General features: G+C 52.7%; 1 protein-coding gene and 2 non-coding genes across 10 annotated transcripts in view; all 3 read right to left on the bottom strand.

Annotated features, from left to right (window-relative positions):
* UBAP2 (ubiquitin associated protein 2) overlaps window positions 1-12,930 on the bottom strand; it is a 120,225-nt gene that overhangs the window by 8,196 nt on the left and 99,099 nt on the right. For all 8 annotated transcript variants that reach the window (XM_038743518.1, XM_038743524.1, XM_038743517.1 and 5 more), the window contains exons 18-20: window positions 10,552-10,735; window positions 8,844-8,910; window positions 92-308 (exon numbers count right to left, since the gene is read on the bottom strand). In XM_038743518.1, coding sequence (XP_038599446.1) covers window positions 92-308; window positions 8,844-8,910; window positions 10,552-10,735 — 468 coding nt within the window. The remainder of the gene's footprint in view (window positions 1-91; window positions 309-8,843; window positions 8,911-10,551; window positions 10,736-12,930) is intronic.
* LOC119925943 lies at window positions 10,241-10,318 on the bottom strand. Its single transcript, XR_005449865.1, has one exon. It is a non-coding gene; the product is annotated as a small nucleolar RNA SNORD121A (small nucleolar RNA).
* Window positions 11,535-11,618, bottom strand: LOC119925942. The gene has a single exon (XR_005449864.1). It is a non-coding gene; the product is annotated as a small nucleolar RNA SNORD121A (small nucleolar RNA).

The raw sequence follows: 12,930 nt of genomic DNA, 5'->3' as shown, positions 1-12,930 counted from the left end.
CCAAGCCCGGCAGCCGGTGACAGCGCTCGCTCTTTCTTAAGAAGTCCCAGGCTGCGGGCAGAGGGGCGGAGAGGAAGGCCCGGTCCGGTACCTGAAGACACCAAGGGCGCGGCCCGGGTGGTGCCGCTTGGCATGGACGCGCTGGGCACAGTCAGCCCCAGGCTGTTGGTGGTGTTCATGCTGCTGCTGGCCATGCTGACGACGGAAGAGGTGGTGCTCGTGGCGGAGGTGGCGGCCGGAGAGAAGGTGGCGGTGGCGGTGGAGGATGGGAGGGCGGCGGCGGCGGCGGTGCTCTCAGCCCCCGGATGCTACGGAGACAAAACCCGGGGTGCCTCAGCCCGGGGGGCCGGCCGAGGCCCAACCCTTGGCCGGAAGGGGAAGACGTCCTGCGTTAACTACAAATCACCAGCCCGGGTCAGGTCGGGTCATCCCGGCCCCCCGCCGGGCCAGCCGGCTCGCCTCTGGCTAGAACGTCTGCGTACGGGCACGTTACCGACCCGGAGTGGGTCGTCGACAGCGGAGAACGCTTTCGGGCCCCGCCAGGGAGAGTCCCGCGTAACGGGCGAAACGACTCGGGGGCCGGGGAGGGGGACGTAGCGGTGTCGGGATGGGCTCCATACCCATCAGGGTGCCAGATGGGAGAGTCCAGCAAAAGGGGAAGACTATAAACCAGCGCAACCTGAACGGACGCCTCGCCTCGCAGAGGGCATCATCATCATCATCATCATCAATCGTATTTATTGAGCGCTTACTGTGTGCAGAGCACTGTACTAAGCGCTTGGGAAGTACAAGTTGGTAACATATAGAGACGGTCCCTACCCAACAGTGGGCTCACAGTCTAAAAGGGGGAGACAGAGAAGAAAACCAAACATACTAACAAAATAAAATAAACAGAATAGATATGTACAAGTAAAATAAATAAATAGAGTAATAAATATGTGCAAACATATATACATATATACAGGTGCTTTGGGGAAGGGAAGGAGGTGAGATGGGGGGGATGGAGAGGGGGACGAGGGGGAGAGGAAGGAAAGGGCTCAGTCTGGGAAGACCTCCTGGAGGAGGTGAGCTCTCAGTAGGGCCTTGAAGGGAGGAAGAGAGCCAGCTTGGCGGATGGGCAGAGGGAGGGCATTCCAGACCCGGGGGATGATGTGGGCCGGGGGTCGATGGCGGGACAGACGAGAATGAGGTACGGTGAGGAGATTAGCAGCGGAGGGTGCGGGCTGGGCTGTAGAAGGACAGAAGAGAGGTGAGGTAGGAGGGGGCGAGGTGATGGACAGCCTTGAAGCATCAACGTCCTACAGTACTGTAACTTAGTCCAGTGCTCTGCACACGGTAAGCGCTCAATAAATACGATTGAATGAATGAATGAATGAATGAGTTGAGAGCTAGCTGCACCCCTTCGGCCCATACCAGGGGCGCTGCCCCTGCCCCGGGTCCCAGGCCGGAGCCCCTCCGCACCGCCCTGCCCTATGGGCAGCTGGGGTGGCCCGGGGGATGGCAGGAAGAGCTTGGTGGAGGAGCCCACTGAGAAGAAATCGAGAAGCAGCGTGGCCTAGTGGTTAGAGCCCGGGCCTGGGAATCAGAGCAACTGGGTTCTAATCCCGGCTCCACCACTTAGAGAAGCAGCGGGGCTCAGTGGAAAGAGCCCGGGCTTTGGAGTCAGAGGTCAGGGGTTCAAATCCCGGCTCCGCCGCTTGCCAGCTGTGTGACTTTGGGCAAGTCACTTCACTTCTCTGTGCCTCAGTTACCTTCATCTGCAAAATGGGGATGAAGACTGTGAGCCCCCTGTGGGACGACCTGATCACCTTGTAACCTCCCCAGCGCTTAGAACAGTGCTTTGCACATAGTAAGCGCTTAAGAAATGCCATCATCATCAGCATCACTTGTCTGCTGTGTGCCCTTGGGCAACTCACTTGATTTCTCTGGGCCTTAGTTACCTCTGTCTGTAAAATGGGGATTAAGACTGTACATAAGCCCCATGTGTGACATTAAGCCATTATATGCCAGTAAGCCCTCTTCTTCCCAGCTTGCTCTCTCTGCCACATCATTGATACGCTTGGATCTATGACCTGTGGATAGCTGATGTTTGTCCCACCCGCAACCCACGACATTTATGTACAGGTATATAAATTATATATTATGAATTATTTATATTTAATGTCTGCTCCCCACCACCACCCGTAGCCTGTAAACTTGCAATGGGCAGGGAATGTCTCGGCTAATCCTGTTGTATTGTCCCCTCCCAAGCACATAGTACAGTGCTCTGCCCATATTAAGTTCTCAATAAATACCACTGATTGACTGACTGACAGGCACCGCGTCCCACCTGATTAGCTTCTATCTACCCTAGCACTTAGCGCGGTGACTGGCACATAGTAAGTGCTTAACAAATAGCATTTTTTTTTAAAAAAAAAAGGCCTCTGTCCATCTGCCTTCCCTCTGCAGGATGGGGGAACAGGGGCTGCATTTCGGGACTCACTTCAGAGAAGCAGCGTGGCTCAGTGGAAAGAGCCCGGGCTTGGGAGTCAGAGGTCACGGGTTCTAATCCCAACTCCGCCACTGATCAGCTGCGTGACTTTGGGTAAGTCATTTCACTGGGCCTCAGTTACCCATCTGTAAAATGGGGATTAAGACTGTGAGCCCCACATGGGACAACCTGATCACCTCGTATCTACCCCAGCGCTGAGAACAGTGCTTTGCACATAGTAAGTGCTTAACAAATACCATCATTATTATTCAACTAAGGACACGGAGAGCCATGTCCGGCAAGTGCAACCCCACGGGCGGGGAAAGTGACAGCCCACTATCCCCTCTAGGTACCATAAGTTTGGTGTGGGCGGGAAACGTTTCTACCTACTCTGTTAGACTGTACTCTCTCAGGCACTTAGTACAGTGCTCTGCACACAGCAAGCACTCAATATGTTCAATGGATTGACTGACAATAATAATAATAATGGCATTTGTTAAGCGCTTACTATGTGCAAAGCACTGTTCTAAGCGCTGGGGGGGATACAAGGTGATCAAGTTACCCCACGTGGGGCTCACAGTCTTAATCCCCATTTTACAGCTGAGGTAACTGAGGCTCAGGGAAGTTAAATGACTTGCCCAAGGTCACACCGCAGACATGTGGTGGGGCCGGCATTCAAACCCATGACCTCTGACTCCAAAGCCCGTGCTCTTTCCCCTGAGCCACGCTGCTTCTCTCTCAACTGAGCCGGTGACTGATGTAGTTAATTTCCCAATAGAAGTAATGGCAAAAGCAGACTTTAACAGGTGGCAACAGCCCCAACGCCATGACTTGTGCAGTTGTTTAAAAAGGAAAACGGAAATGTCTTTTCAGTTTTCAAATGGCATTTGTTAAGCGCTTACTACGCGTCCAGCACAGTTCTAAGCGCCAGGGTAGATACAAGCTAATCGGGTTGGAAACGGTCCCCATCCCACATGGGGCTCACAGTCCCCGTTTCACATGTGAGGTAACCGAAGCACAGAGAAGTGAAGTGATTTGCCCAAGGTCACACGGCAGACAAGTGGCGGAGCGGGATCCGAACCCAGGGGGAAGGGTCCAAAGGAAAGATCCTTCAACAGGATAGTGGCTGGCGTGACTAATCAATCAATCAACGGCATTTACTGAGTTTAAGTTTACTATGTGCGAGACACTGTACTAGGGGCTTGGGGGAGTACAACAAAATCAGCTGAGGAGTGCTCACGTCTACAGGCAATGAGCCCTATCGGCTCTTTCTTGCTCACCTTAATGACTGTGGTATTTATTAGGTTTATTACCCCATGATAGATAAAGACAAGAGTTTCTGTTCAAAGACAGAGAGAGAGAAAGAGAAAGTACCTTATCCCTATCATTCACTACGTAGACTGCAAGCTCGCCGTCAGCAGGAAGCTGTAATATGTTTTAGTGTCTTGCCCCTGTTCTTAGATTTGCCCCCTTTATTCTCCCCACCCTCGGCCCCACAGCACTTACGTACATAGCTGTAATTTATTTTCTTAAATTAACGTCTCTCCCTGCTTCAGACTGTAAGCTCCTTGTGGGTAGGGATCATGTCTACCGATTCTGTTGTCCTGGACATTCCCAAGCGCTTAGTACAGCGCTCTGCACACAGTGAGCTCTCCATAAATACGATCGACTGAACGCCCGTCTCCCTCGCTGGACTGTAAGCTCTTTGAAAGCAGGGCTCGTGTTTTCCGATTCTGTTGTATCGTACACACCCAGGCGTCTAACACAGTGCTCTGCAGAGAGTAAGCGCTCGATAAATACCATTACTGGCCTGGGGAGTCATCAGAGGAAATGGATGTCCAATGGAGGTCCAGTGAAGTTAGAACCCGGGTCTCCGGACCCATGCTCCTTCTCCGGGACAAACACCACCTCTTTCGGCTGGGATTTACAACGTAAGCCTGCATGAGGTCAGGAAAGCAGCACGGAAGAAGGACTGCCTGGAGAAGGAGGGTGGCCAGCTGGCTAATTCATAACCCTTATATCGGCCGGGAACACCCGCGGTCTCGTCCAGAGCCCCCATTTCCCCCCGCAGCCGTATTCCTCTCTATTGCCGTGCATTACTGTGTGCAGAGCACTGTACTAAGTGCTTAGCTAGCTCTCTTCCTCCCTTCAAGGCCCTACTGAGAGCTCACCTCCTCCAGGAGGCCTTCCCAGACTGAGCCCCTTCCTTCCTCTCCCCCTCGTCCCCTTCTCCATCCCCCCCATCTTACCTCCTTCCCTTCCCCACAGCACCTGTATATATGTATATATGTTTGTACATATTTATTACTCTATTAATTTTTTTATTTATTTTACTTGTACATATCTATTCTATTTATTTTATTTTGTTAGTATGTTTGGTTTTGTTCTCTGTCTCCCCCCATCTAGACTGTGAGCCCACTGTTGGGTAGGGACTGTCTCTATATGTTGCCAGTTTGTACTTCCCAAGCGCTTAGTACAGTGCTCTGCACATAGTAAGTGCTCAATAAATACGATTGATGATGATGATGATGGGGGAGTGCCGAGCGCCTCCGGATATTCAGCTTGAAGGAGCCGGGGGGGCCGGTGGCTGAAACCTGGCCACCCGTGCCACATGGCTGCTGCTTACTGCACAGCCTAGAAGATACAGCAAGGGCCTGGGAATCGGAAGGGCCTGGATTCTAATCCCAGTTCTCCCACGTGTCTGTTGTGTGAGCTTCCCGTCACTTCAAGTGGATGTCAGGTCCACTTTACTTCTCCGTGCCTTAGTCACCTCAACTGTAAAATGGGGATTAAGACTGTGAGCCCCGTGTGGGACAGGGACCGTGTTCAACCCGATCTGACTGTATCCAACTTGTCGCTTAGTACAGTGCCTGGCACATTGTAAGTGCTTAACAAATACTATTATTATTATCATTGTTCTCAGCCCAGAAAGAGGACTAAGGAGCAGGCAGGAGCTCCCCCTCCAGCCCCAGTCTTACTGAGGACGGTATTTCGGCGCTTAGAACAGTGCTTTGCACATAGTAAGTGCTCAACAAATACTATTATTATTATTGTTCTCAGCCCAGAAAGAGGACTAAGGAGCAGGCAAGAGCTCCCCCTCCAGCCCCGGTCTTACTGAGAACGGTATTTCGGCGCTTAGAACAGTGCTTTGCACGTAGTAAGTGCTTAACAAATACCATTATTATTATTATTATTTATTAAAAGCATTTAGAGAAAAAAACAGGTGGGAATTAGACAGCATCCCTGTCCCTTAGCGCCTCACAACCTAAAAATAAAAAGGAGAAGAGGGGACTGGCAACTGATACATATGGAGAGATGGAACCAGGGTATGTGTGTTCTGAAGAGAAGTAGTAGAAATCTCCGATTTCATGAGAGCTTGCGAAGCCTGGATCCCTTAAGCCTTGATATTCCACCCCTCCTCACGCTCCCTGGCTCGATCAGCGGGTCCCAACACAGTTATTACCGGGGCTCCCATTACACGGGATCAGGAGTAAGCTGCAGAGTGGTAACAATGAACCGCTTCCTTCGCTGCAAGGGGTTCTCTGATATCCTTTTTTTCTGTTTTTCTCCTTCCAATCAAACCATTCCTGATGGGGGTGGAGGAAGCGGAGGGATATTTCCACTCTGCGACAATGGCTACAATCTCCTTCCTTTTCCAGATGCTGTTGCCACTGGCCGCTTCAAGCCCACCCAAATGAGGCTCACGGCATGCAAGGCAGGGGGTGGAAGCAGCCTGGCATCTCCCGGGGCCCCAGGGCAGCCGCCCCAACGGAGATACCAGTCCCGATGGCACCCTCCCTGTTCCCGGCCTGAAGGCTGCGAGTCCCTACGGAAGACCACCTTTATCCCTTACGGAAAATTCTGCGGCACGGCCGGGCATTTCAGGGGCCCGGTGTCTTGGCAAGAGTTGTGAAGGACGGAGTGGAGGTGTGAGAGGGGAGGAGAGTCGGGTCTGAGGCAGAGGGAGAAATGCTTAGCGGCGTCATCCTTGGCCACAGAACGCGCCCTTGGGGATGGCACACCTTCCCCGCCGCTGAGCCGTTACAATAAGCCCTTATGAGGACACAAGGCAAGAGTTGGGAACCTTGACAGCTGGGAAAGAGCAGATGGGGGAAGCTGCAGGTTTTGCTAAGTCGAAGGGGGGGAAGAAGAGCTGGAAAACAGATCAGGAGACACACACCCAGCATCAAATGCTTACTACAGTGCTCTGCACACAGTAAGCGCTCAATAAATACGATCGATTGATTGATCAAACCACCGCAGTGCACTCTTCCAACAGAAACACCTACAGCACCACACCACCACGATGCACTCCTACAACACAGGCACACCAAGCATCACAACATCACACCCGCCCGACTGAGCCACGAGTGTAGCTTGGGGGCACGTGTGGGGCCGGGGAAGGGGGAGCGGAGGGGCGCAGGATGAGGGAAGGAAAACAGAAGCGGACAGGAGGGAATCAAAATGGGGAGAGGACGGGGGGCTGCTGATGGGAGGCTCTGGTCAGAGATAAGAGAAGATCAGAGTGGTAACAATGAACCGCTTCCTTCGCTGCAAGGGGATCTTTGATATCCCTTTTTTTCCCTCTTCCTTCCAATCAAACCATTCCTGATGGTGATGGAGGACGCGGAGGGCTAGTCCACCCTGCAACACTGGCTACGATCTCCTTCCTAAGAAGCTGGAAAGATTCAATGAGGTGGGGGAAACTCCCAAATGTCCCTATTTCAGTACGGGCCTCACTGAAATCTCCCCCAGAACATGTGCTTGGGCCGTGGCCCCATCAGGTGGTCCGTCCCAGTAGCACAAGCCGAGGAGGAGGGGGTCACCAGGCTTGGGAACTCTGGCAATGCAGGGGCCCAGAAGGGGGGCGGCAAGGCTTGGGCCCCTTCATTATGGGGGAGACGAGCCCGGTGGGCAGTCCCTGGGGGCACTACTGGAAGAACGTCAAGGAGCAGCGCGGCCCAAGGGTCCCCATCTCCCCCAAGCACCAGCCAAGCGGCCGTAACTCCGGGCTGGCCAGGGACAGATCACCTGATTTGGCGAGGTGGAGTGGCATGGCTCAGTGGACAGAGCACAGACCTGGGAATCAGAAGGACGTGGGTTCTAATCCTGGCTCTGCCACTTGTCTGCTGTGTGACCTCGGGCGAGTCCCTTCACTTCTCTGTGTCCCAGTGGCAAACCATCGGCACATAATAATAATAATAATAATGGCATTTATTAAGTGCTAACTGTGTGCAAAGCACTGTTCTGAACACTGGGGAGGTTACAAGGTAACCAGGGTGTCCCACGGGGGGCTCACAGTCTTAACCCCCATTTCACAGAAGAGGTAACTGAGGCCCAGAGAAGTTAAGTGACTTGCCCAAAGTCACACAGCTGACAATCAGAAGAGCCGGGATTTGAACCCATGACCTCTGACTCCAAAGCCCATGCTCTTTCCACTGAGCCACGCTGCTTCTCTAATCATACTATAATGATAAATTGTGGTATTTATTAAGCACTTCATTATATGCCAAGCACTGTATTAAGCACTGGGATAGCTACAAGGTGACCAGATGGGACCCAGTCCCTGTCCCACCTGGGCCTCACAGTCTAAGCAGGAACGCTAACCACCTTGCTGAGCTGCTTTCAATTTGGCAGCGACTACCAATGCCTAAAATGTCAAGGCCCGCTCACCTCAGCCTTCTCTGGAATTCAATTCCCTTACTCAAAGGAGGAAATAATAATAATAATAATAATAATGATGATGGCATTTGTTAAGCGCTTACTACGTGCAAAGCACTGTTCTAAGCGCTGGGGGGATATAACATGATCAGGTTGTCCCACGTGGGGCTCACAGTCAATCCCCATTTACAGATGAGAGGCTCAGAGAAGCGTAGTGACTTGCCCAAGGTCACACAGCAGACATGTGGAGGAGCCAGGATTCAAACCCATGACCTCTGACAATGGATCATCACAGGAGCCTTTTCTTTGACCACGTGGTGCCCCCGAGGACAGCCCTCAATCATCAGCAGCCAGCTAGTATTTCATTTTCCGCCGCAAACACCTACTGAACTCTCCCAAGCGCCTAGTGTAGTGCTTTGCACACAGTAAGCGCTCCATGAAAGAAAACGATGGAAGGCCAGGAAGCCCAACCCTCGGAAGGGACCTTATTCGGAGGCATTTCCGAATCTCCTCCTACCTTCCCGGAACGCAACGGCTCCACGGACCCGACTGTGGCCAGGACTCCGCGTTCGGATGTATCTGGACGGCTCGGGGGGACTACAGACCTTCCGGCAAAACGGCCAATCTTTTGAGAAAGACGTACGGCGGACCTCAGGGTCGCGGGCGGAAAGCGGACCGTAAGGCTGGCCTTGGTAGCCGGAGGAGAACTTACTGTGTGTGAAGTGCTAGATGACAGTGCTGCTGCCGAGGAAAGGCTGTTCTGATGACTGGAGAGTGAGCTACGAGACAAAAAAGCGGAGACAGTGGGATTTCCAGTTAGACTTGCCCGGCACCAGAGCAGCAGCCAGGGTCCCCTCGGCTCAGGGGTTAGTTACGCTCTGCTTTTTACTGACACCTAGAAGGGCCCACCTAGGGGTCCAGGGCCAAATGCCAGTGGGCAGTCGGTCCCCCCCGGCTGCCCCCACAGCTCCGGTCACCACCTGACCCGGCGTCGATTCCCGTTGCTAGACTGCAGCCCCGACGCCTGCATCACAGCAGCCGCTTCCCGAGTCCCACGTGGCCGCCTTGGCCGGCTTTCCGCCTGTCTGCCCCCACCTCCGCTCAGGTAGCAAGGACCCCCTGGGGAATGAGGGAGGGAGGAGGATGGGCACCGAACCCAGGAGGTGCCAACTGAGAAGCGGCAGCGAGGGTTGCCTCTGGCAGCCCAGCCTCCAGCTCTGAGACGTCTGCCCGGGTTGGCCCAGGGATCAATCAGTCGATAGTAATTGAGTGTTTACTGCATCCAGAGCACTGTACTGAGGGCTGAGTTGTCAACCTAAAGGCAGCACCCTGCCAGGCTCTCTTCGTGCTTCCTCCTTCTCCCCGTCCCAAGAGGCCTTGAATCAACAGGAAATTCTCTCCAAGTCCCCCCAGCTGCATTCATTCAATGGGGAAGCAGCGTAGCTTAGAGGAAAGAACCCGGGCTTGGGAGTCAGAGGTCGTGGGTTCTAATCCCGGTTTTGCCGCTTATCAGCTGTGTGACTTTGGGCAAGTCACTTAACTTCTCTGTGCCTCGGTTCCCTCATCTGTAAAATGGGGATGAAGACTTTGAGCCCCATGTGGGACAACCTGATTACCTTGTATCTACCCCAGTGCTTAGAACAATGCTTGGCACAAACTAAGCACTTAACAAATACCATCATTATTATTATTAATTGAGCACTTGTGTGCAAATCACTGTGCTATGCACTTACACGGGTGGGTCGTGGTAGGAAAAGCTCTGGTTTTCTTTCCCTGCCCTTCCCGTAAAATGGCTCCTTACAAATAAACCTACAAGTCCTGGTGACCAGTAATGTACTCCCCGTGAGAAAAAACACCAGATTTTTTGGGAGAAGTAGGGCCTTCTCCCTAACGTGCTGCCAGCCAGCACCTGAGAGGGCCGTACAGGACGAATGATCTGACTCCACATTCAGCATGCTCCATATCAGAGGCTGGGTAAGAGCTAAACCCCTATAGCCTCCGTGATTCGAATCAGAGGCAGGATCGCCCCTCCTTCCTAAAAAACCAACACCCGGGTAGGAGCGTAGACAGTTCCACCAGACCCCAAAGTCCACTGCACTGCAACCCGTGCCGAAAGACTCAGTCTTGAGCTCTCCTCAAATGAGGTCAGATATGTGCTTGGAAATCAGGCATCATTGTCTTTCTCGGGTGTCCTGTTAATTCCGGTCCGGTAGGTCCATCCTGAACCGGAGCCAAATGCCAACGAGCCTGAGGCGCCTCGCCGGGGAACAGGACGGGCTGGCGGGGTCAAGAAACCGTACCGCCCCTCGATACCACCCGGGCGCGTCTCCCATGACGTGTGCGCCCACCCTCTTGGGTGTCGCGTTGGCTTTCACCCCGCTTTCCACGCGGGTCCCCCCGCCTTCCCCCTTCAGATATACCTGCTCAGCTGAGAGAGGGAGCTGCCGGACAGGTCGTTGGCCTGGGCTAAGGAGGGCAGCGTGGCTGTGTGCTGTGGAGCTGAAGGCAGAAGCGGGGTGGTGGAAGCCGTGCTGGGTAGAGACCCCGCCGCTGGCAACGCGGGAGAGGGATCGGTGGTCTTCGGCGACGGGACGGATGACGTAGCTGCAACGAGGCGGTTTAAGTCAGAGAGGGCTCCCCCCGGGGTGGGGGGAACGGAAACCCTGGCCTTGAGCGTCAAAGAAAAAAGAAGACACTTTGTGAGCAGCAAGATGCGGGGGTCGGGTCAAACTGGGGTCAGGTGCCGGATTAGGAACCGCGGCCGACCTCTACCTGAGGGGGCCGGGCTGAGGCGAGGGTAAATGACTGGGAATTGTTCCTTTTCCGTTTCCAAAGGATATTTTTCTTGCCATCGCATAAGCTAGGGTTGCACGGCAGAAGTCACGATCTTCCCGACAAGGATTGGCCAATTTTAAAAACGGGGCTGAAAGTGTGGGACAGCCCTAACTCCCATCTTTACTTGGGACTGCGGTGTAATCCTTCAATCGAGAGGAAGGCCCGCTGGGTGCTACATCAGATAAGGAAAAAAAAAAAACCAAGAAAACTGCTGAGATAGGGGAAGCACACACGTACACGCTACCCTCTCCACCCTCACCCCCCGAAAGTGTCAGATCACATATTCCTTCAAGTTTATCAGCTAACCATGCAGATCAGGTTGAAAAAAATCCAACTGTCTTTGCTTTGTTGGCTTGCTTGCATATTTTAAACCTTTTGGGTTTGGAGAGTATATGTCGTTCCCTCCTGCCCTTCACATTCAAACTCTCAAGAGCCGCCTTCTTTTAACTTCTGACTCTAAGGGTCAGACCTGCAATCCGATACACCCTGCCCGGACTGACACACCTCATTTTTCGGACCTCACGGCTTCAATGAGTAAACACCTAGTGGATAAGAAAGCGCTTAGGCTAAGGAAAAGACTCAGTCTTCAAGTTGTCCACACACACACAATTCGGATATGTGCTTGGAAAGGAAACATCACTGTCTTTTCAACTGACATTCCTGTGGGAAAGGCTTTAGGTCAAGGTGAGATCTCTAGAACCAGTTTCTATGTAATAGCAGGAACGCAAAGGCGTTAAAAAAAAAAAAAAAGCCAGAACACCACCTCGGTTTAAAACCTGGGTGTTTTAAAACTTAAGTTTTAAAAACAAGCTTTCTAAAAGCTTTGGGACTCCAAATGTCTTTCTCTTCCCTCTGACGAGCAGTGACCCAGTGGACAAAGTGGCACCGTTTCTAACTCGGATCCGCTCTGTCGTTTGGAAGGTGGGAAATAGTGGGGTGTTCTACTCTGCGCAGTTATGCTATGGGTTCTCTCTACCCATCGAGGATGGGGTCCAACATCTCAAGTGAGGAAACAACTGCTGGCCCCATGTGTGTCTGTCTGGAATTTACCTCACTTGTAAAAATGGGGGTTAAGGCCGTGAGCCACACGTGGGACAGGGCCTGTGCTCAACCTATCTTGTATCTACCCCGGAGCTTAGAACTGTGCCCGGCACGTAAGAAGTGCTTAAAAAATACCATAAAAAACACCCCAAAACCACCACTACCAACAACAACAGCAAAAAAAAGGTGGCCCGGGGTCTGGGAAAGATCTATCTGCAGAGGGACGGTTGTGTGCGGCGGGGTTTGTAGCCGTGTGGCCCGAGCCTGTCAATCACGTCATGTTCTTGGGCAGCCTCATCAGTATTCGTGAAGAGCTGTTCTTCCCAACAAATTCAAGGCACCATCAGCCTCAAAGTGCAGAGCCCCCGAGAAGTAGCGTGGCCTCACGGACAGAGCACGGGCCGGAAAGTCAGAGGTCGTGCTGCTGCCCGACCCTGAGCGAGTCACTTCGCTTCTCTGTGCCTCAGTTACCTCATCTGTAAAATGGGGATCAAGATTGGGAGCCCCATAAGGGATAAGGCCTGGGTCCAACCTCATTAACTTGTATCTTATTTGTGCTTAACAAATATCGTTATTATTATTATAAGGATGAAGATGATAATATCTGGGGTTGGGCTGAGCGCTGTCCTCTTTCCATAGCGCTTTGACACCATTCATTTCAATTACCCTCCCAACAACAACCCTGTGAGGAAGAGAGGGGCAGGAACAATCCAATTTTCCCCACTTTACAGATGAGGAAACCAAGGCCCAGGGCAGCTGGGACTCCCGTTGTACCGGTTAGTGCTCTGGACTCTGAATCCGGCGACGCGAGCACGAATCTTGGCAGGTGCTGTTTAGTTATGCCTTTATTTTCCCTCTAGCCTGTAAGCTCGTTGTGAGCAAGAACTGTGCTTATTGTTGTACTGTACTCTTCCAAGTGCTTA

The sequence above is a fragment of the Tachyglossus aculeatus genome, chromosome 3 (assembly GCF_015852505.1).
Source record: "Tachyglossus aculeatus isolate mTacAcu1 chromosome 3, mTacAcu1.pri, whole genome shotgun sequence".
In the NCBI taxonomy this organism is placed as follows: Eukaryota; Metazoa; Chordata; class Mammalia; order Monotremata; family Tachyglossidae; genus Tachyglossus; species Tachyglossus aculeatus.
Note: the sequence above shows the minus strand (reverse complement) of the source record. Positions and strands in the feature narration are given on the sequence as shown.